The sequence below is a fragment of the Accipiter gentilis genome, chromosome 11 (genome assembly GCF_929443795.1).
Source record: "Accipiter gentilis chromosome 11, bAccGen1.1, whole genome shotgun sequence".
In the NCBI taxonomy this organism is placed as follows: Eukaryota; Metazoa; Chordata; class Aves; order Accipitriformes; family Accipitridae; genus Astur; species Astur gentilis.
The window spans coordinates 17,555,766-17,580,128 of NC_064890.1; the positions used below are offsets into that span (position 1 = coordinate 17,555,766).

General features: G+C 37.9%; 1 protein-coding gene across 2 annotated transcripts in view; it reads left to right on the forward strand.

The window, feature by feature from the left end:
- Positions 1-23,406, forward strand: part of GRAMD4 (GRAM domain containing 4) — a 77,985-nt gene extending 54,579 nt beyond the window's left edge. Inside the window, exons 5-20 of one of the 2 annotated variants that reach the window (XM_049813937.1) lie at positions 1,175-1,236; positions 3,203-3,335; positions 3,814-3,839; positions 5,860-5,951; positions 7,522-7,613; positions 8,602-8,650; positions 9,474-9,545; positions 10,896-10,939; positions 11,039-11,148; positions 12,433-12,587; positions 15,912-15,929; positions 16,488-16,635; positions 17,102-17,195; positions 18,255-18,339; positions 20,036-20,104; positions 21,111-23,406. In XM_049813937.1, the coding sequence (XP_049669894.1) occupies positions 1,175-1,236; positions 3,203-3,335; positions 3,814-3,839; positions 5,860-5,951; positions 7,522-7,613; positions 8,602-8,650; positions 9,474-9,545; positions 10,896-10,939; positions 11,039-11,148; positions 12,433-12,587; positions 15,912-15,929; positions 16,488-16,635; positions 17,102-17,195; positions 18,255-18,339; positions 20,036-20,104; positions 21,111-21,212 (1,351 nt within the window). In that variant the 3' untranslated portion in view covers positions 21,213-23,406. The remainder of the gene's footprint in view (positions 1-1,174; positions 1,237-3,202; positions 3,336-3,813; positions 3,840-5,859; positions 5,952-7,521; positions 7,614-8,601; positions 8,651-9,473; positions 9,546-10,895; positions 10,940-11,038; positions 11,149-12,432; positions 12,588-15,911; positions 15,930-16,487; positions 16,636-17,101; positions 17,196-18,254; positions 18,340-20,035; positions 20,105-21,110) is intronic. The other variant, XM_049813938.1, reaches the window with a different exon arrangement.
- Positions 23,407-24,363: the final 957 nt, after the last annotated feature.

A 24,363-nucleotide genomic window follows, 5' to 3' on the forward strand; every position in this document is an offset into this window, starting at 1 on the left:
AGCAGGAGAGAGAACTATATATTTGTCTAGATTGCTGCAATCTGCCCAGTCCGGTGGGATCCCTCTTCTCGCTATCCATTTGCTGACTGGCATCCCAGTTGGTTCCCTTCCTGAGGAGCAAATGATGAAGGGAACATCTGAAAGCACCTATATAGTCTGATAAATGAGTGATCATGAAATTGCATGATGGACATGTTTTTGTTTCAAGCAGTAATCTTTTCAGTCATACAACTTCCTGTCAAGTAAAACTTGCTGCGGCTGGTGTTACATTGCCAAAGCTGCTGCTTCATCAGAAGGATCTTTCTGTAGGACATCTACATTGATGGCTGAAGACTTTTGGACTGAAGCCTGAAGTATTCTCGAGACGGGTTGGCAGTTGGAGGCTATGGATAGTGTAAATGTAATTTGAAGCCTTGCAGATGTGCAGAATAGCAAAATCATTTGTGTTTTCCAAAATCTGTTCACTTTTAATGGATGAGAATATTATTCTTGACTCATTTTGAAAGGTGAGACTAATGGTGCCTGCTACTTGCCATATATTTTTAGAACATTTTTGTCTTGGTTTTTCAGACCGTTACTTCAATTTTGCAAGTTTTTTAAAAAATATTTTTAGAATTGGTTGGTATCTGTGCATTTCAAGAGCTTACAAGATAATTCTTGACACCTGTTCCTCTCATTGTGAAGATGAGTGATGTTTGACTCTGGGTAACGATGGCAGATTTCAAGGTTCATGCATTAAACTGTGGTTTTGTTCTAGTACTGTGGTTATCAACTTGCGATATGGAATCCCTTTTCATTTATTACTGTGGGAAGAGTCAGGGCTCTGAAGAGTTTTCCTGGCAGGCATTGAAATGAATATACAACACAAAGGCATAAGTAATGCAATAAATTTGATACTAAATTATGTAGTAGTTGTAAGTTGAAATGGAGCTGTCAGTGGCAGGAAATGGCTAAACCACACCTCTCCTTCCAGTGGATGGTATTTCCCTGGATCCTAAGTGCAACGTGCGGTGAATATTTTGACTCTTGCGAAAGGGCATGAGTGTGTTTTTTTTCTTGTCATCTTGTATTATCTCAGCTATGGAAGCCGCAGAGGTTCTGGTGCTCCCTTTACCTAAGAGGGAAAAAAATTCTTCATCTGTAGCATTTCACATTGTTTCCATTTTCTTTGTAGGACGGAAGAGGTGCCAGCAGCTCAGCAACCTGCAAAGCCACAGACACAAGCCAATGGAACAGGTAATCTTGGTCAGATCACTACTAGCAATTTGATTCAGTCAGACTTTTTTCCACCCCGTTCTTTTGATCCTTAGAAGATCAAAACTTGCTGGGTGCTGAAGCAGGCTTTCGAAGAAGCTGAATATGAAAGACCACTTGAGCAGCTTCTTACCTCTTCTGCATTTACTTTTTGTAGTTGACTTTGCACACCTGAGCAAGGAGTTTATTGTGCATTGTATAGCTTCTAGGAATATAATGAAATCTGTTGCCTGACGTCATCATTCTTGCATGCTTTGCTAATCCTTGACTTACCAGAAAACAGGTATAATACATAGAAAAGATGTTCTATTTTGTTCTCAACTGTAAAAGCTCTTTTATGCCATTAACTGATTAATTCTTCCTTTTTCTAAAAGAAAAGACATTCTGTGAGAAGGAATAGGCTTAAGAGTTACTAATTTTTTTGACACCTAAACCGTCATCTACATTTCTCAAGCTGCTGCTTATTATGAATTCAATAGTATAGTGATTTCTGAAAGAACTGAGGCAGCAGGCAGATTCTCAATCTTTCAGTACACTTAAGCTTTCCACTCTACATCTCTTGATTGAGACTTAGGCTTTTAAATCTGCAGATTAAATTTGAAGTTGCTCCTCCTGTACTCCCATAATGTCAAGACTGTTTGTTATGTGAACTATAACCTGCCATTTTTTTTCCTGTCTTGTACACTCAAAATTTCTTTCTCATTACTCGCTGAAGTATTAGCATGTGGAAAGCTAATAAAAAAATATTTTTTTATTTTCAAATTGTAGTGTTGTCTCAGCTGTAAACTGTCACTAAATTCCTGTTTTTTCTAGATACCACTGTCATTCATTAATAAATAGTTTGATTCTATTTTCTGAACGCTGGTTGCTTTTTCTCAAATGTTTAAAAGCATTGTTTTGGCTGTTGTAGTTGGCTGATTAATTTTTTCATGCCTCTGTTTAATCGTATCTTAATTTTATGGAGTTCTGTACAAAGTTTGATTCTGGAATAGTTGTGACCAGCGTACCCTTCGTGACATTGCTGTGTTGACCTACCTTTCCAAAGAATAGTCTGTCTGTTCCTTCTACACAGTGATTTTCTGAATTACAGGTAAAGCAAAAGGTGATTGTTTTGTTCTCACTTGTGCTACCATAAGGCTTTTACCCTTATACTATTTCCATATATCCGTATATTTGTTATATATTTCCACCGAAACTGACATACAAAAAGTGTGGATCGCTTCATTACTTTGCTGTATGAGACTTTCCAGGCAGTATTACGCCTGTATGTTCCATATATAGCAAGTGGCATAAACAGCATAATTTCTGTAGCCTGGCTTTAAAAAAAATAGAAAGCGCATGTTTTAGAGAAAGAGGTACACACATATGCGCACACACACACACAATCTTTGCAAGCCTATAAATGGTTGGAAAGTGGTAGGAAGAATGCCTCTTGCAGAATCTTGCTTAAGTTTCCACCTCCCTTTCCTGTTAAATTTGTATGGCTGCAAGGTGGTTGTCCTGCTTTCTGCTCAGGAGTGTTTTGCTTTACATTTGCTTTTCTCGACGTGATGCTTCAGCAAAATAGGAGCGCTGAGATTTATGTCAGTCTTTTGTTTACAGAAACCTCTTAACCAGCAAATGTTTTTACAGTGTTTGCTAAAATTCTCATTTGTTAGGATGTTTAAGTAAGCTCTGTACTTCTGGTAATAAGGTGCTTCCGTGTGCCATACTTAGAACAAAGGAGGAGTAACCTTTAGTCTTATTTTACCGGCTCAGTGCAGTCAGGGTTTCTGTGCAATGGCAGAAGTAAATTGCATAGTGAGTTTCTGTGAAGAGTGTTGGTGAAGGACAAGAAAGTTGTACAAAGTTTGCTTTCCAATGAAGCATGGCATGCAGGAGCAAGGGCAGGCTTTGGATGAAGATGTCTTCTAGTATTAGCCTGATACTTAGTGCTTCTTTTTTACAGATAAGCGTAGTCACACAATCTGTTCAAGACTCCAGAAGTGGTTTTGTGACAAATTTGGGGAGTATGTTGAGGACTTCAGATTTCAGCCAGAAGAGAATACAGTGGAAACAGAAGAGCCACTTAGTGCTAGAAGGTAAATCTGTAATGTGATTGTATGAAAATTTTGGCTTCTTTGCAAGTGGCTTTTTTTTTCTTTTCTTTTTTTTACAACCTTTTACATGGTTTAAACAAGCGTTTGCATAACAAGTAATAAAACTGAAAGTACAGAACCATCTCAAAAGGTTTGTGAATGCTTTGGCCAAAACATGAAATTTGAAGTTTATCTGCTGTCTGAGGTAGAATAAGAGTTATATTATTTACCACATTCTGTCATATGCCTCTCAAAAACTGTGGACAAGGTCTCAGGCTGGAGAGCTTTTACATTTCAATTTTTTGGTCTGATGCAAGGCAGGCTGCATTAGCTGCTAGAAACACATTTTATAACAGGCAAGAACGAAGCTTTATGCACAAACATCTAATTTATAACTGTGAGCAGTATTTCAGGGACCAATTGTACACAACTGTGCACTACTTGCCTATTTAACAAGTTGGTTTCATCCTTTATTTTTCAGATTGACTGAAAATATGAGAAGATTAAGTAAGTACTTAGCAGTATTTTATTTTCTGGAAGTGAAAATAGTTCTTAGTAACCCTATTGGGAGGACTGCTGCATTTTAAAATATAGTGTTTTGAAATACTTCCGCCAGTTCATAAGCAGAAACAATTCTGAAAATCCTGAATTAGTGTTTGGAGTGCAAAGTAACTTAGAGGAGCGGTGGTAGAAGCTTGCCTTTAATCTTGAATTACACAGAGTATGTCTGAACTAAAAATGTAATGTCAATTAAAATGTGTAAACATGTAATGAATGAGAACAGGGTATTTGTCCAATGGCAGAAGTAACAGCATTCATACGCTTATACCTGGAGCTGCTGGTAGTTCGCTTGCTGGTCTATTACCTTATACTTTTAAAGAAGGAAGGGTTGGACAGGGCATACCCTGAGTGTGTCTTGCATTTCTTTCTCTTGGATAGCTGATAAAATTATTTTGGAAGGTGGAGGATGCAAGATGGCAGGTTAAACAAATTAGTTAAGCCCTCCAGAAGTTCTATACAGCAAAGATTTGCTAGCCTGAAAAAAAAATATGGCTGATTTGTGCTCCAAATTGTTAAATTATTGTAGAGGGGAAGGTGAAGTTGAAATAAGGGTCTGTAATCTCCATGTAAGGTCAGTTTTGTTCTCCTTATTCTAATACTGGTATTCATTCTAGTTTCATTTTGGGAGAGTACTTGTGACTTGTTCTCCTTGGTGGATGTGCATTGCCTTCAGAATAGCTTTTAAAAAAAGCAGTATTAAGCTCAAGCTTTAAGTGGTTCTTAACTTCCACTTGGTGAGCTACAAAATCTAGATCCCTCTTGTCCAGGGGTGCCTGATGACCACCCAGAGCTCTCAAGACCCTTGGATGCTCTCAAGACCCCTGTTGTCACCAGCAGTTTCCCTGCAGGTTTGGTGGAGGATGGTGGAGCAGTGCTCGAGTCCGTGACCACCTCCAGTGCCTCAAGCATGCCCTTCCACTTACTTCATCCACTGCTTTGGTTGTCCTGATGCTCAAGGAAATCTAGTCCTAGCTGTTTAATTACTTCCCATAGGGAATGTATCAAGGACAGCTGAATTTCAAGCCAAACAAACTTGAACAGCAAGTCACAGGTTCTCTTGAGGAAAGCCTTTGAAAGTTGTGAGCTATACTGCAAACGATGATGGGTACTTCGGGGGCCTCCTGTGCAAGAGAAGTCGTCACTCTTCTCAGCAGGGAAGGCAAAACCCATGTGTTCCAACAGAGAAAGGAAAGGTCTTCCTGCAGCAGCCCTCTCCTGTTTTCTTTTGTCCCCTAGCTAGTTTGCCCAAGTGTTAAAAGACCTTAGTGGAATAGGAAAGGTAAAGGACAAGTCTTTTTTAGGGAGCTGAGGAAGAGCTCCTCTTGCTGTGGGCATCTGTGCATGGGAGTGATGCCTCTCTTGGCCCAGGTTTGTCTCCTGTGCGGTGACTGCGAGAGCAAAGGTCTGCAGAGGTGGGAGAAAAACTTCAGGCAGCAAGGTCCTGTGTCTCTTGGCTTAGGAAGAGTAAGCAGCAAAATGCTACCAATGGATAGACTCCTGCAGAAATGTAGCCGAGAGACATCTATCCTGGTTTTAAGCTAGCTTGGTCAAGCAGCAGCAAGTTGTTCCTTGGTGGCTTGGAGTCCAGTCAGGCTAATTTACCTTGTTTTACAGTGGGATGAACTGACCTGTGCGGAGGTCTTCAGGGTAGCATGAACAGGACTCAGAACAAACTGCTATCAGCATCCAGGGTACCCTTGTAGAGGGTATTGATTATTTTTGTCTGTACTTCAGAGTTTAGACATAACCTTTGTCTTGAATAACACTTTAGTTTCTGGAAATGCATTACCTAACTAGTTCAGTTACATTGATGGGTTTCATTTTTCTTAATTTGGATGAGTCTTTTTATCTTTCCATGTCTTGAATATTCCTGTTAATTTTCTGATTTGGGTGTTTGTCATTTACAAGTGATTTAACCACTGCCAGCTAATTCTAACAGTTGTATTTTTTCTCCACTTCTGTTTAGAGAGAGGTGCCAAACCTGTTACTAATTTTGTGAAGAATCTTTCTGCCTTATCAGACTGGTATTCTATCTACACTTCTGCTATTGCCTTTATTGTAAGTTATCCTATTCCTCCAGGAGTAATAAGAACTTTTAAATGTATTATTTAACGAAATTCATTGAAACTGCCATATCTGAGATGGGGTTATGCTGCAATTTAAGTCAAATCAAATGGTGTAATTTCATTTAATACAAAATACTGGTAGTTGTCACTTCAATTATATTTCAAAGCCACTTAAATTGTGTATTCTGGGTTTACTGTAGCATAGTTCTGAAACTGTTAAAATAACTTAGAATGATTTAGTCATCGTTCTGTCATTTCTTGTTTACTGTCTCCCAGTATTGTATTTTGATGGTTACTTCAGTGTCTGCAAAAATCCCTTGTCTAGGGCTGAAATGCTGATAGCAGCTGTGTTTGATAAGAAGCTATTGTTCACCATCAGTGCTCTTTGGCCTTCGTTAGGATCATACTTACTGATGAGAAACAAAATGCCCTGATTTGAGTATCATTTAATGGGCAAACATTGGGTCTGTGAGCTAAATTCAAGTATTCCCATGCTGTGTATGTAAGGAAGTTTGAATGCCACAAAGTGACATAACTATTTAGTAGAGTTTTTATTTGCTTTCCTTCCAATTGTTAATTAAATGATCTAAATTTGTTTGGTCATGGTATATATGAAATATTTTGATACTCATAGAAATTATTACCAGTAGTTGTTGAATGAACCTGTTTGGTGAAAGTGTCACGCACCTTTTCGTTAAATGATCCCTCCCTGTAAGTTATGGAGCCTTACTTAATGCTGCTTTGATGGCACAGCTCAAGGAATATTGAGGAGACTTTCCCCCTCCTGGTGCCCTGTGTCTATCCCTTTTCCTTTTGGACTGATTTTTCTCTCACCTGTCCTGACAAACCCATTCTTCAGATACAAGGTGAAGGAAGGAACTTCAGCTGTTGTTCAGAAAGCTCTGGGCCTCAGAGCCAGAGCGATGCTTCATTTTGGGGTTATCAGTAAAAATTAGCCTAATGTCTCTTGGCAGGGAGGCTGTAGTCTCTGTATTTTCAGAAGTTGGGAAGGAGACAGAACACCTTTTGAAGCACTTTGTGTCTGTACTTGTTAGGTAAAATAAGGCCTGTTTTCCTACAGTCTTTTTAAGCTTGGTAAAAATTTGGGATTTAGTTGACCTGAAATAATACAGCAAGAGTTTATCCCATCACCCTGTAAGGGGGCTGTTAGAACTCTTCTACCATACCACTGCTTCAGCTGATCTAGGTAAGATCAGACCGTATCATGGTCATGTAGCAGATTCACAAACTTTAAGGTTTACTTTTTTTTCTATACCTTCATGCAATTGCAGTGTTGGAAATATTCATTCTTTCGAGCAGCTGAGCACTATTTGTGTCCTCTCTGGAGTTTTAGTTCAATCTTTTAGTTTCAACTTTACATTCATGAATGCAGTGCTATTGTCTGTCATGAGGTGGCTAAAACTTATTAACTTTTGTGATCTGAGTTGTGTGATTCTGAAACCAACAGTACAGTGGGAAACGGTATTTCATACAACTCACTGTACCCCAGTTTGTAATCCACATCTCTTTTTCTTTTTTTCTTTTTTCTTCTTAATCTGCAGATTTACATGAATGCTGTATGGCATGGCTGGGCCATTCCTATGTTCTTATTTTTAGCAATTTTGAGGTTGTCCCTAAATTACCTCATAGCCAGGTATTTACTTAAATACTAGATTATTCTCTTGTAACACTTTGCTTAAAAGATGTTTTATTATTCTTGCACTGAGTCATAAACTGTTACCTGTTCTAACATTGTGAGTTAAATTTAACAAAGTGAAATTCAAACTCTAATATCCTTAATTTCATTGCTCAGTTTCTATAATTTGTGACTATTCTAAGGAATTGTCTTCATTTTCTGTGACTTGGGTCATCATAAATGATGCTGCATGTTCTCAGACAAACCCCTCAACACTTTAAAATTCTAAAATAAAAATATTCTGCAGTGTTCAGAGTAGGTGGAGAACATCACCTTAAATATTGAACCCTGCTGCTTTTCCCTGGAGAGGATTTTCACCTAGGCTTAAAATGGCAGGCTTTTTCCATTTGTATATTTGGTCTCTATTAAAAATTAAGACTTTCTTTTTTTAGAAAAAAGTACATTTTCTGTACTGAGAGGATCTCTTAAAAATGCTATTTTAGGCTAATGGTGTTTTCCCCCTTAAAAAGCTAAAGATGGCAGGAAGGATCTTAATGTGCATATTTTAAAATAATTTTCTGATTTCTTAATTAATACTTACTGTCTGACACTCTGTTTGAAAATTACCAGTAGCAAATAGGCTCCAGAATAGGTTGATACAATTTTGTTCACATAAAAAACCAAGAAAAAGTATTCCTAATTATTTACTCTGTGCACACAGTTCACTTTTGTTGTAAAACCCACAAGTGGTGATTCTGTCTAGTATCCACCTAGTTAATATAATTATTTTTTTATGTATATACCTTTAAAGCTGTCTGTTGTTGGCCACTTACGCTTATGTTATTTTGTGGGTTCTTTGTTGATTTGGGGATTATTTGCTTTATTTTTTATTTTTAAGCCATAAGTGCTTGTTGCAGAAAACTACTTTTTAACCTCTTACAAATAATCCATGTTGGCAGGTGGAGAAGAAGTACTTGCTCTCTTTAACTATTTCCATAAATTCTAGGGGTTGGAGAATACAGTGGAGCATTGTGCCTGAAGTTTCTGAACCTATGGTAGGTCTTTGATGGGTTTGGCCTATATGCCTATGTTAAAAGTTGTACCTTCAAAACCTTCCTCTGTCTTTATGTGGGTAGCTGTAAAAGGAGGGAAGAGTGAGATGCAAATAAAGGCACTACAGCTTTTTTCTTTCTCTTTCAATTTAGAAATCTTCACCAACAGCACTAGGTTTGGGTGTTTTGCCATAAAGTAGTCCAAACTTGAATTACCTTTCTGGAATAAATGTTAATATGCCAGCTTGGGACAAGTTAGATCCTATGGGATCTTCGGGAAGCCTTGCATTCTGTTATCTCTGTATTATTTTTGAAATAAATATTTGCATATCCTGCTTTAAGCAGGAAGTATTGTAAGTAAGATGGAGTTCTTTGAATTTCAACCCTTTTAGTAAGACTTAGTGAGGCCTTGCTTCCAGGATAATTTTGTTACTCTTAAAAGGCCAATAATCTATTAAAATAAATAAATAATAAAGTTATAGATGTAAAACTTTAAAAAAAAAAAAAGGACATTTCTATGCTAGACCAGAAGTAGGTCAATTTAAGTGTGTGTTCATAGACTGAAAGTCATTGTAACTATGCTGTTCCAAAGACTTACTGTATGTTTCACAGCCTCATGTTACTATGTTTGCATATACCCTGGAGGAAAAGCATTGATAACTAAAGATAACCAGCGCAAACAGTAGATCTGAAACAAGAGAGGAACTTGGCAAATCAAGAGGACTATTGCCAAGAATGTTGAGGAGTCATGTTTTCATGAGGAATTTTGTAAAATACCAGTTTTAGCTGAGCTGAAAATTAATGGGTTATCTCTTTCTTGCCCAAGGAACCCCCAAAAGAGGACCTGACGGTGTCTGAAAAGTTTCAGCTTGTTCTAGACGTGGCTCAGAAGGCGCAGGTACTGTGCTGTTCTTGGACTTCTCTGGCTGCTTCCTTAGAACAAGGAGGTTCATAGTCCAAGTGGTCGAAGTACTTTGTTATGCAGCATGTGAAAACAAACACTTAAACAAGCAATATTTTCCTTGCATAAGGATCTTTACTTACTAGCAATAGAAATCTCAGTAAGATGCCTGGAGCTTCTGGAATGGCATGATGCTTCAGAGAACTGGTCAAAATTCTGCCGTCATGGCTCTGAGCAAGGTCTGAAGGGGAACAGAAGCAGCTTCTGATGTTTTTTCCCCTAAAACATGTAAATGAGCTTCTGATAATGTAGGTCAGGTGGCGGATCTTACCAGTGTACTGGAGTATGGATCCATTTCCCAAATCTGCTAGTTGCAAAACTGGTATAAGAGGTCCTATTCCTTCAACTGTCTGTTTAGCTGTGTTAATTCAACAGTTTGCACAGCATCTCTGAAATAGTCTGTTTTAAACACCATCCCCCACCACAGCCCTGAAATCTGCTGCTTGTGTGGGAGAGGGAGAGCGAAGGTTTTCTCCCAGCTCCATCAGTTTGCTGAGCTACCCTAGCAGCTGAGTGACTCCACCATCCAGTTGAACTGCAGCCTTGGGCCATGTCTAACGATGTGTCACTGCTGAAAGTAGCTGACCTTTGTCTCGCCCACTGTATGTGCTGATCCCCTTCCTTCTGCTGGCGGTGGTGCATATGTTTGTGTGAATGCCTTTGGAAATTTATTGGGAAGGTGAAGTTTACAGGTCCTGTGACAGCAAGAATTGGTTAGAGGAGGTGGCTGAATAACCCTCTTAGTCCTGAGCAGGGGTCTGTTTGCTTCAACTACTGTTGGAATTCTGTGGAACCTAGTAACTCGAAGGGTACATCATAAACACCTGGTGGTGGTGTGTTTCTAAAGAAGCTACGAGTCCAGCATTTGATGAACTCAGTAACCACTGCCTGCGATTTCAGTGCTCAAAATGTGTGAAGAAACTTCCTATTTTGTTACCTACTGACAGAAGTTCTTAACACTTAGATTGACACCTTAATTTAAAGTATTTGCAGTGATGTAAACACTTCCCTGTTGTGACAGTGGGGTAAGGTAACTTCTTTACTTCTAACAGTCAATCACAAGTTTCAGAACAAGGTGTTAAATGAGATGGAATTCATTGAGTATTGCTATTCTGTTCTGTATTTACTCAATTGTGAAGTACATAAATGGCTAAAAATGAGTTAAAAAACTCACTTCTGGGAATTGCTTATTACCAACAGGGTAAGATAACTGTTGTTTTCTATTATGTGGAGAAAAAGCTCAAAATAATGCAGGATTTGGTTATAATTCTCTTGCTTCTTATGTAGAACCTTTTTGGCAAGATGGCAGACATACTGGAAAAAATTAAAAAGTAAGTTATCTGACATGAGTCTCTTTTTCCTCTTAAAACAAGACTTGACTAATGTCTGGAATGCTAGTAATAAAATTTTGTTTCTTTTTTTGTTTTCAGCTTGTTCATGTGGGTCCAGCCAGAAATAACACAGAAGCTCTACATTACTCTATGGGCAGCTTTTATTGCATCCTGCTTTTTGCCCTACAGGATTATTGGGCTTGCAATGGGTAAACGTAATAAATAATTGACCTGTTACAGTCTAGACTTAATGTGTTAAAACTTAAAGTGATCTTTAGAGGAAGAATTTTAGAGTTTAAGAAGGAAAACTCTGCATTAATAAGTAATGCAGTGTTTTAAACTATTTTCATTGTGCTTGACATTGTCGTGTGCGCTTTGAAAACCATCTCTGGATACATAATATAATAGAAAAAGACTGGATAATGGATTCGCTCCTTGAAGAGGGGAACTTTATGATAAGCTATTAGCAGAGGTCTTCAGACTGTCAGCTACAAGGCTTCCAGAAAGTCCTGTATTTTGGGTTTGTTTTTTTTTACTCATACATCCTTGCCAGTTAAATACGTGGGACCACACAGAAGGCACAAAAATGACAGGATTGGGAAAAATGAAAGGGTTAATGGGACTACTTGTAAAACTTGGAAGATAGGCTGGACAAAATGAACAGATTACTGTGGGTGAAGTTGCAGATACTTAAACTCTCAACTGAGAATTGGGAAAAGAGGGTTTTTGCTATAGCATGAGACTGTCTTTTTTTCTAAGATATGAAGCCACGTCCTGTGAATCAAGAATTCTCTTTTTTTTTTTTTTTTTTTTTCATTAAAGTAATGATATAATCAAATCAGTATTACTTTTAGTGGCACTGAACGTCAAACTGTGTTAGCTTGAACATAAACATAGGTTTGCTTGATGTGACAATTGACTTAGATGTGTGAGGAATTATTTTTTTATGCTGACTCTTAGAAAGAGATCTGAATTGCATTCAGTAAAGTTTTGAGAGAGTAATTTAAGCCTTTATTAATCTGGCAGAATGCAAGGAAATACCTTGCGTAAGATAAAAGGACATACTGACTGGAAGATAGAGTTTAATGTAGTACATGAGAGCCCTCTGTTGCCATTTAAATTCCTGCAGGGAGCTGCAGAGTTGAATGCTCTGGCACATTTTCTGTTTTGGAAGTATATAAAGTTTTCAGAATGCTTCTGGCAACAAGGAATATATGTTTGTATTATTTTAATATTCTTCTGCATCATAAGAAGCTACGTAAGGGGTTTAAAAGAACTGGGGATGGGGAGGAAGGAATCTGTGCAGCGGAGGAAGAGAAAAATAATTTCTTGCCTCTGAAAGAAGAATCAAAATATTAAAACCAAGAGAATGGTTTAGCACTATGACTGAAAATACAGGATTTGGATTCATTCATGAACTTGTTAAAACATGATCAAAGCAGTGATGTTCTTAATGCCCTTTAACGCGCCTACTAAAATGACCTTTTTTCCAGGACTTTATGCTGGAATCAAATTTTTCCTTATTGATTTTATCTTCAAACGATGCCCCAGACTAAGAGCTAAGTATGATACTCCTTATATCATCTGGACAAGTCTCCCGACAGATCCTCAGCTCAAAGAAAGATCTAATGCTACAGTGTCGAGACGGGTAAGGGTAATAAATCTTTTTGTCCCTCCGTTCCCAACATCTGAAAATCGGATCCCTTTCTTGCTCTCCCTTTTCCCCAGTGACTAGAGCACATTAAAAGGAAGGTTAATTAAATCCTACAAGTCAATGTTAGTTCTATTTTTTTTAATTATTTTCATGATCCACAGAGGTTTTGTATGGATTCTGTTTCTTGTAAGAAAGAAATCTATTATCAAAATGTGTACATAAATATACATATACTGGAAGTCGTATGAAGCTAAATGCACAAAAATAACACCATCCATATTCATATAAATTTCTGTAACATACATTCTGTGTGATTTTATTGTCAAAATTTATTCTTTTTGTATTCCCCTTCTCTGTTCTCAGACATTCTTTTTCAGTAGAAATTCAGCTGCTTGTGTAGATTGAAGAACAGTTAGTTAAAAAATAAACAAAGGCTTGGATGTAATATGCAGCTTACTAATGGGATAAGCATTAACAGAGGTAATAAAGCAGTTTACAGATTTAGGCATTATGTCTTATGGTTATTTGTATTGGATGACCTTTTAACATAGTGGTGATAAATGACTTTTCACCATGTTGGTACTCCAACAGTAAATTTTTCTTTCGTTAAAATCTCATAGTTAAATCTTTAAGTGTTGCGTTTTGTGCATCTTTGCAAATTGTTTTGGGGCCTGACATGACAACTGAAAAGCAAGTCATGCTTTTCCTAATCCCTGAATTTGTCAATGTTTATTAGTTTAAAAATAAAAATAGTTGTAATAAAACTTCAATCTAATCCCATTTTAGCATTTGCTTAATGCCTCTTATTACGGTATCTAATTACGTTCATGGAGTATTTGAGTACCGTCAAGCTCACTGACTAAAATGCGCAGCACTTAGCAATAATTCAGCCTGGGTACACAACTGGAGAGCCAAAGGATTAAACACATGAACCCTTGGTTGTTAACCTGTGAAGAAGTAGTATGGAGTTCTGGGGGTGATGGAGCAGCTGGTGGTAAAATAACTGCAGCATAATCTGAGTATTTCAGAAGGAAGTAGAAGAGAAAGACAGTACAGAAAGTGAGTCTTTTGCTCCTATTTTCCAAGGGACAAGAGAGGTGAATGAGCGGATGGATGGAGCTGTCCATAGCTGGTATTTCTCTTGCCTGCAGAAGATGGGCTTAAGAGTTTCTGTGCTTCTCAAGCTTACAGGTTATCATTCACATACTGTGGTGGTGGTGGCAGTTTATTGCTGGATGTCTTTAATCTGCCTTGGAGGTGGAAAAGCTGTGAATTGCTGAACTTGGATCCATAAACTTAGAGAGTAATTATCCCTTCTGGCTTTTCCTTATGGCTTAAGTTTTGACAAGTAGACCAGAGTTTTAGTACTACTGTGTCTGACTTTATGGGCTTGGCTTGTCTGCCTGGAAAGGATGTGCATTATCTGCTTCTAAATGTCTTTGAAACCATTAACTTGGTCTCAGTAATTTTAGACAAACTTTCTTACCCCTTGAGAGATTTCTGGGAACCTCATAGTATAAAAAACGGGGGTTTATATGAAAAGGTAAAAACCAAATAGGTTTTTCATTTTTTCATAGAAAAGGCAGAGCCCAAAAACATGTAGTGCCAGCATATGTACATTTGCTTTGGCTTCTTATCATTAAACAGCATACAAGACACTGTAAACCTAGACACAATGCAATATTCATTGCCTATACCACCGCTTTGACCTCGTGTCCTTAGAGAACAATCCTATCAACAGTATCTGATGGGTAAAGGTTGTATGTCAAAAGCTGACAACGGATCAAGTGAAAAGGAATACCTCCAGATATTCCTGCCTCCAGGTTGTTGGTGATGTTTTTAGACAGTCAGGACTCTTCCAACATTACAAATCCAGTCACTTCCACTTAGATTTAAGGCTTATCAAAATTGGATGCAATGCTTTTCTTTTGAGTAATTGACCATAGGTTGTCTCAAGCCTGGGTGCTTATGGATAAATTAGCTGATTATTTTTTTTAAGGGTAGAAGAGGAAACATTTGCCTGTGTTAGGAAGGACTAGAAGTAAGGGCAGAACTTTCTCATATCTTCAGCCACCAGATGGGATGTGGTACTGAAGTTTAAACACCTTTTTTTAATCTCTTTATATAATGAATAGGTAGGAATCAGTGTAGCAGAGAGCAGGAATAATCCTCATGCCAGCACAAAATGCATTAGACCTCTTGCCCTGACTTTTTTATGGTTTGGGGCATGGAGCTTCATGTGGTTACATGCATATGGAGCCAAATAACTTGTCCAAGAAAGCCTTCAAAAAATTCATCTGATCTTTACTTGCACAGAAATTTTTGGAGAAGCTGTTATTTTCATTGGTTCCAGGGGCTCGATCATTGCTAAGACCACCGCAGAAGGGCAGTAACTTTGCAGAAGCAATAGTACAGTTATGGTTCAACCATTTACTTTCTATGTCAACTTTCTTTATTCTTTTCCCCCAAGGCATCGTTGTATTACAGTTACCCTAAAAGCTGGATGGTAAATACCCTATGCTGTGCCTGTTTTGTCAGTCTGGTTTCTAGTCAGCAATTGCAGTGCGCGTTTTTTCATTTGCTTTGGATTTCTTTTGTAAGTGCTAAATCCTGCGAAGTGTTGAGTGTTGCCAACTTACATGCAAAAAAAGCCAGCAGAGGCTAGTTGGCCTGCGACAGCATCAGACCTTTCCAGAAGACGGGCTTAGTCCGGAGCTTGCATGTTGTCACTTTGCCAGTTGTTTAACTGCACTTGTATGGTAAGGCTAAGAACAGAGCTGTTAATGCTTCGATGGTAAAAGCCAGCCTTTGGAATCATGTGGTGCCTCACCAAGATGAAAAAGCGGACGCAGGCAAGCTTTCCAAAAGAAACTGCCTGCTGTCCTTCCAGAAGCAAGACTTGTTTGCTAGGGCAGTCTCCAGTGGTTCAAGAGCTTTGTTTAAAAGTAGATTTTACTCAAGTACTTCAGTTTTGAGAAATCCATGTTGTCTTCCCCACCCCCCCTCGCCCCCGTCAAGGATGCTGACAACCATTCCAGTTTTATTTCACATGTCAACACTCTCAAAATTCAGTGTAACTTCAAAGCAAAGGAAAGATCAATGGCTCTAATGCAACCTGAATAAATTGAACTGGTGTGCTCTAACCACTGATAACTTTTTTTTTAATTGCATTCATTGTGTGTAGTCTTTTGGTTTGTGAGCAAGATCTTGCAGTGTCACTCAGTTCATGTTTTATTCTATGTATTATACTGTTAAATAGACTTCACTTTTTTCTTTTGTCACTGTCACATTTGTGTTGTTTGTTTCTTTTCCTGCTAGCTGTCAGGGCATGAAAAGGTATGGATCATAGTGTGGAAAACTTCCTTTCAATTTCAGCATTTGTATTCATAATGAGCTTAAGCAGTTTTCTGTGGCTTTTTCTTTGTTTGCTCTTTTTTCTTTCTAAACTTATTTTGTGCAATAATATTTTGTGCTTGGTCTGTCTCTTGAAGACAAGCCAAGTAGTGGTAATGTATTAACTGTTCCTAGTCCCACTAGTATAATAATTGGAGCTGTGTGCAGTGACTTAGCTGTATCTAATCAGATATACCCTTTACTGCAGAAAAATGATATTTTAAGATAGGTGCATTTAGCACTGTGCACTTTCACCCCTGCAAAGGGTGTCCATCAAAGGGCAGCACTTTGAAAGACTATGTTCAGATAGCACATTATACTTTTGTGCTATAGCAATAGTACAGTGCAATAGTCCCAAGTTAACTTTATTAAGTAGTTAATGAAAATTGTTGTGTTACAGATTTATTTATTTTTTAGGAAGAGTAGTTAGCCAAGTTATTTTTAAGAGCGCACCTTAAATGTTGCTGTTCAAATTTTGGTATCGTGTTTATTTTTCTGCAGCTTCAAACAGCAGCATCCAGAAGTTACGTGGGCTCAAGCGCCCCAACTGGAATAAGCAAAGATGAAGACACAAGTCGTTTTCATACCACCAAGAGGGGGAATTTCCATGAAGTTTTTAACCTGTCAGAAAATGAGCGTCCTTTGGCAGGTATTATGCAACAGGGAGGCTACACTAGTATTTTCTAAAAAGCCAAGGATAGGTTAAAGTTGAATTCCCTTTGTGCAATCTACAGGTATAAGCTTTTGATTAAAAAGACTTGCTTTAAAGCAGGATGAATGGGGACGGTCTCTTTCATTCCACATCCTTGCAGTTCTTTGAAAGGATGGACAACCTGGCATGCCTTTTGTGGTAATGCAAGTGGAATAGGCAAGTTAAAGGGAATAATTGTTTCAGTGGTTTTTGTTTTGTGTTTTTTTAAAAACCAGTGTCAAAACAGATGTTGCGGTATCTAAAACCACCTTATTTAGGCTTTTCTTTGTAAACATGTCTAGTTTTAGGTACCTAAAGTTTAATTTTCAGTGTTTTCTGCTGTTTTGTAAGGAAACTGTTGGGGCTAATGCATGTCTGTGTCTCTTTTTCTTGAAGTAAGATTTCTTGTTACGACTTTTTTCAGTGTGTGAAAATGGCTGGCGCTGTTGCTTGATAAACAGAGATAGGAAGATGCCTACAGACTACATCAGGAATGGAGTTCTTTATGTCACAGAAAAGTGAGTCATTGCACTCCACACATTTCTTAAGAGGGAAACTTAACAGGCATTAAAAAATTGAATCTAAAAGTAATCCTTTAACAATGTTTTGAAACAAAAACGCCTTTTCATGGTGGTTTAAAACCTCAAGAAAGCACCATAACAAGGGAGAGCTGAATCTGGGGTGTGGTAAGGCTTAACAAATGTGGGTTTGCCTTGGAAAGGCTTGCATAGGAGCGGAGAGTGGCTCTATATAGTTAGCTGTTAGTTGCTGCAGTTCTTGATGTGGATAACATACTACCTATATACAAAAAAGAAACCTGAAAGCTGAGTGTATTTGGAGAGTTGTGATCAATGGTTATTCGGCAAATACCCTTAGTTCCTTTTTTTAAAGGAAACTGATTGTATAGCTTCCTTGAAACAGTGTGCAATAAAAAGAACATAGAAATTCAAGCCTTGGTTTCAAAACTAGTACTTGATTTTTTTATTTTGTTTTAATCCTTACTTACCCCCCAGCCTCCCAGAGCTGACTAGCTTTTGTCACTACTGTTTGGGTCTCTTGCACTGAAATTCCTTTGGGGTGTAATGAATGGAAGTAAAGCTCATCTGTATGCAATGTCACCTAGTGATTACTCTCCAGCGTTTAGAAATCTGAGCTTTTGTTTGCATCACAATAGCATGAAACTAACACAGTGTTTTCCATTAATCTTCTTTTAGGATGGTAAAAGATTTATAAGCCTTTTGAGATTTGGTATTTCAACTGTTAAAGGATATACATGCTTCCTGTGTCTTTAAAATGCTTGTCAGGTTTAACCATTCAGTGCAGTAGTATAAATACAAGATTTTTTGTGTGTGTGTTTGTATACTGTGTGTTCTGGGCTTTCAGACATGTTAGCCGGTTGCTAGAATTTACAAATGTTTGCTCAAAATTAGAAGCCCTAACTGAATGTGTGCCTCATTCTTTTTTTTTTTGAAGCTGGTTTTAACCTGTGAGATTTCAAACTTCAGAAGTGATAAGATGTTGAGAGCTTTGTTTTAGAATACTGTATCAAAATGAGTATTTTCTTTCCTTGTCTTCAGTTACTTGTGCTTCGAAAGCTCCAAATCTGGCTCATCTAAAAGAAATAAAGTTATAAAGCTAACGGATATAACAGATATTCAGAAGGTATGTCTGATTTGTGTTGCAAATAGGGGTAAAAGCTGGTTTTTTATGTTCAGCTAGTCATGTTTTGCTTTTCTGCTTAAGTTAGTTTGAAAAAGCATGCAGTTGATAATTTTTATAAGTAAAATGTAATTCTTTGATCAAGAATATTTCCCAGAAACGCTTGTGTAGCCAAGTCAAGGTCAAACTCATTATGACCATAAAAACAAAGCAGTTTACTAAACCCTTACACTTCTTAATTGTTTTAAAATTAAATTTGTGTTGATTCTTAACTCCTGCATTGGCTAGAGCTGTGTAGGCTTTAAGATTTATTGTTAGCAGGAATTGTGTAATACTAACGTCAGTTTGCGTGTTGATATCAGTAGATGCCTCAGAGGGATGAGGCATTATTGTCAGTGGAGGAAGGTAAATCATTAGAATTGTTAGACTGGATCAGGCTGGAGTTCCATCTAATTAGGATCCCATCACTAACAGAGGCAAGAAGTGGATGGTTGGAAGCATGGCAAGTACAATGTGATCCTTTCTCTGGATGAGTTTTATCAGCCTGCAGTCACCAACAGCTTTATTGGTGCTTTGCTTCACTCTATATGGCATTTAATGTCACTTTTTGTTACCCTGTCCGAACTTGTCCTACTCTTAAATGCAACAGCCCTGCTTTCTACTACATCATGTGGCCGTGAGTGCCACAGATTAAATCATGCTGTGCAAAGAAACACCTCAGTCTGGTGTCTACTGCTTAAGTACCTCCAGATTTTCAAATTAGTTCCTTCTATTTATATCACATGTCTATTAAGCTGACACTTATGCATAACTTGAACATTCCTGTTGGAATTAATAATTCATGTTGATGGATTTTAAACATCATACTTCAAGTGTATGCTGGCTCATTGTTTAGTAGGTCTACTGCCATAAAGGTCCTTTTGCATCTGTGTAGTTTTTTTAATGAAGATGAGACTGGGATCATTCAGCCAGGCATAAAAACATACTGTGCCTGGGTTTATTTAGGGGTGGGGAACACAGGCCAGACTCAGGGTCTCTTCCCCAGTTCAGCCAACTGTATTCCTTAGCATTACAGACTGACTTTAAAAAAAACAAAAACCACAAAAAAAACCCAACAAACAAACAAAGAAAAACAAAACAAAACAAAAAACCCAAAACCAAAACCCAACCTATACATACCCCGTTTGTCTATTTAATTTTGAAAAAGAAGCTTTTTCTGGTCTGCTTGCTGCTCCTTTGAACAGCGGATGAATGTTACTTCTAGGTAAACCTCTGGGTGATACTCACAAGCACACTCTTACATACAGATATACATGTAGGGCCAGGGGGTACTACCTGCGCGCGCTGTCCAGCAGCCAGCGTGGTCCCTGGCATCGCGGCTGGACCAGCTCCCATGTGCCGTAGCAGTACCAGGGTGCGCCGTTTAGGGCCAGGGCCGGTTCTGGCAGGCAGGCTGGGTGCCACCGCAGCGCATGGGAGGAAGAGGAGAGGCAGGTTCTCGCAGTATGGGCAATGCTATACCCATTGACTCCAGGGTCAAAGAACATCGTCTGGCCTCCTCTTGTTTTTAATAGAGGTCTGTTAGTTGTGGCTGGGAGGATACACCAGTGACGAGTTGTGTAACCTTCTCAGCACCTTTTGCAATTGTTCAGTATGTGAGATACCTTTGGTCTGGGTTTTTTTTTTTTTTTCTTTTTAGTATAAAGTGCTCTCTGTTCTCCCGGGATCAGGGATGGGTATTGCTGTATCAACACCATCTACGCAAAAAGTAAGTAGCTGGCTGTATCTGTATTGCTGTGCTTGACTTCGTGCCCTTTTTGTCTTCCTTTGCTGGCTAGCACTAACATAAAGACTTTTTTTTTTCCCCCTTATGCCAGTGGTGTGGTTTTTTGTTTGGTTTGGTTTTTTTAATTCAGTTGTCTATTATTCAGTATATTTGGCTTCAGAATTTTAATTTAAACATTTTGCTTATTCTGCTGCATCTGGGCTATTTTACTATAACACTTCAGAAAGACTTGCTTCATTATTTCACTACCTCCATTGACCATTCCCCAGCATCCTTCATCAGGAGCATGGGGGCTGCTCTGCTGTGCAGTCTGGAACAAAAAGCTGATGGCTTGAGAGTATCTGTGGGTAAGGCAGCTTTGGAGTGGAAAGGCCTGACCCCCAGATGTGGTTTTCCTGTTTCAGTCTTATGTTGCTGAAGATTTAAGCTTCTCTAAGCCTCAAATACCCTCTAGGAGACTGTAGCTTTTCATAACATATGACTGAACCTTATTTTAAACTAATCACCTACAAATAACTTTTCTCCAAGTCACATGACCATTGTACCAGGCTTCCTATTTGCCGTTTGGTATTGGGTACTTCTTAATTATGAGGTTGAAAATATTCATCTACCTAAATAAATATTCTATGAGCCAAAACAAAGGGGCACTGATAAAGATTTCTAAAAATCTTTAATGGAGGCAGAGGTCAATCAGGAAAACATGATGCACTGAGCGGATGGAGAGGAAAGAGCGCTGAAGTGTTCTCCATTGCTAATACTCTGTGCAAGTTGCATTTTATGCCATGGTTGTTTTAAGAAGAGGAGAAGTGAAAAGATCTTAGAAATTCTGCCATATATCCAAGGATTTAGTAGAGAAAAAGATTCTTATGTCTTTATTAATGCACTTTAAGTAGAGTTCATCTCCTGTTGCTATTGATTTGGCCAAAACTATACCTAGGGGAAGATTTTTCATTTCCAGACTGACATGATCTTTTTTTCTGTCATGTAGCCTTTGGTGTTTGGTGCCATGGTACACAGAGATGAAGCTTTTGAGACAATTTTCAACCAATATGTGAAGATAACCTCTGCATCATCAAGCAGTGAGAGCTAGTATCTTATCTTAGAAGATCTAAAGGAAACTTTCTTATTTTACAACTTGGTAGTGAAAAAAAATGAACATCCTCATCTATTTTGCAATAATTTTTCTTGTCTGGTGGTTTATATTCTATCTGTTACATAAATCAAGTGTATTTTATATATGCCTTCATGTTTGTTTTTAAGGTTTTTGTAAAAAAACAAAACAAAACAAAAACAAAATGAAACAACAGTGAAAGTGCTATCATCACTATTAGCCTTGCACATTAAGCACTTTTAATGTTTATTTACTGACATTAAAAGCTGGGAAGATACTTGGAGAACTGACTAAATAACAAAGTGAAACAGATTGATCCCTTTAGCTCCACTGATACCACTAGGGATACATTTGTCCCTTTATCTTAGTTGTTTTTCACCAATATGTGAGAATGATGACTGCAGCAGCCTGAAGTCTCTTTCTTCAGCTCAGAGTTTTTAATCGAGTTCTTTATTAAAACTGATAGCAACACCAGGGAAGTATTATCATCTCAATATTTCCATATTTAAAACTGCACTTAAAATAACTTCTCCCTGCTAATTATTGCATCGCAGAAGGATGTTTTACTGGTTTGGTTAGGTTCCTGCATAGACATTTAAATTGCTTGTACAGTGAAATGGAGGAGAAAGTTTGTAACTATATCTTCCTTTCCTAATTAACCAAAGTAAGAGGGGGGAAGGCAGGCAGATACTTTTTATAAAAGAGGGCACCAAAATGTTGTTCCTAAAATGTTAGGCATCGTATATTTGTATTTCTGTAGATACTTGTCATAGAAGGGCTCAACTATTGTACATGTTGTATGTACAAGGTGTTTGTATGTTAATGCATTGAAGACTTGCAGGCTTTCTGTGTTGGGGGAGGTGGGAATAATTAAATTAAACTGAGATATGACTCTTTTTTTTTTTTAATTTGGCTTTTCTCTTGAGTTAACCTTGTAATAAAATAACACTACAATATAGCTGAAAGCACTAGTTCCTTTTCAAAGCATAGTTTGAGGGGTATTGTTATGTTGCTGTCTTTCCCCTTGCAAAATTAAATTTTAGTAACAATTAAACCCAACTGCCAGGTAAAACAGGAAGGCTGTGCTCCTTCTCTAAACTCTCTCAGGCCTTTCTAGCAGCAAAGCACATATTGACCTTTGTCTTTAATATTAGAAAGCTTTTATACTCTATATAATAGCACCTATCTGAGAGGTTTAGAATTCTCATGAAAGCACAGTAGGAGTTATGCCAAGCCTTCCAGTATGTCTTTTCCTTTGCTATGTCTTTTGAGTTGAGTAGTATGGGTGTCTCCAGACATTATATGAATGCCCCTCCCAAAAAGCAATGGAGATGCAAATTCTTATGTAAAAATGGGACTTAATTTCACGGATTTTTCTTCTCTTTTTTTTAAACAGGAATTTTCTTTCTTTATAGGGAAAGGGGGAAAATGAGGGGAGAGAAACACCAAAGGGTGTTTAACTCAGCACAGTTTTTGATTAAAGTCTCTCAACAAACGCAGCAGTTAGGAAAAAGGTGGCAGTCAAACTGTACAAACCTTATTTCAGTCTGGCCATGAAGAGGCATGATATGAAGAACTTAATATGAACTTGATATGAAGAAATACTGTTGAATACTGTGATTTGGTTGGGTGGTGTAAAGTGAAACACTGACAGGGTAAAACTCTGTGGCCTGGGTGGAAATGTGAACAAGAATGGGGGAGAATCCACCGTAGTGGCTAAAATGCTATTTTTGAGTTCTCCCTTTAGAGTAGCACTTGAACCTGAAAAAGGGGTGCATTTCTAAGACCTCCTTACGTATGGTGTAACTCAGGGCCTGAAAACTTAAAATACAAGTGAAGCTGGTGGGAAATCCATTTTGCCACCATCTAATATGGATGTAGCTTGACAGTTTATGGTTTCTTCACTTGACACACGCAGGTTTTATGTTTAAGTAAAAATCCTTGATCTTAAATTTTTCTCATCAAACCTACTTTAAAACCAATTAATCTCTTTTTGTAATTGCTGTGTATTACCATTTGGCTTTCCTTTCTAGAAGCTTCCTTGAATAGTAAGTGTGACTAACAAATAGGCATTAAAATCGCTTAATGTTATATAAATCTTAAATCGGATTCATTCATTTTGTCTTAAGAAGAAAAATCCCTTGGGTGTGTTTAAGGTTATCCCTTTTTTTTTGAAGAAACAGAAAACTATATTTTTTACAGAGAGCATGCTCTTTTTCTTATTTTTGTATCATTTTTCAAATGTAATTTATACCTTCACTCTGATCATAACAGCAGTTTCAGTAGGAAATCAGTTGACTTGCACTTATTACCTCCTCCTCCTCCCACCCTTCACTGTTTGACCCTTGTATACAGGGTTGTCCTAGATTCTGGTTCCTGGAGGAGCTATAGGTCTGATGTTGATGGTGCCAGGACAATTAACCATACCTAGGCTTCGGAGAGGGAGAAAAGAAGTCATTATCCTTTTCCCAGACTGAAATGCCTCATGCGTACAATATGCTCTTAAAATTTTTTTTCTGGACAAAGAAATTAGAAACTTCTTATAAAATCTAACGTGTAGATGTTTGAAATTAATCCGCACTTTAACAGTGTGAATTTAAAAGTTAGTGATTCTTAAAGCAGTAAACCTAGTGCAAATTGCAATGCAACATTGTTTCACTCTAATATATAGAAAACAGACTGGATTTTTTTTAAAAAATAGAGTTGTAATATAACTGACGAACATCTATGTACATATTTTGCAAAGTTCACTTTACGTTGGGTTGTCCAAGTTCCTGCTACATTAACTGTTCCTGTGGTGTATGTGACTTCAGAGACACTGGAAGGTAACCTTGGTGTGTTTACTCATGCATTTCCTCCTGCTACTCTCTCCCAGGTTTGGAGGGCAGAAGGGGATGGACAGTGAGTAAATATAAACTTGATATGTATAATTACACTGAAGCTCTAACCTTAAATTTCAATCTTCCTACATAGTCTTGCAGTATAGCCTGCCGTACTTCAATAACAGGATGGGTAGTACCACTTCATGTAAAGTGCTACTTTCTAATAGCAGAAAGTGATGTTCTTGTCATTCTGTCTGTCCGCTGTTTATATTTGCAATTCTGTTGATGTCTGTGGTTCATTGCTGGAT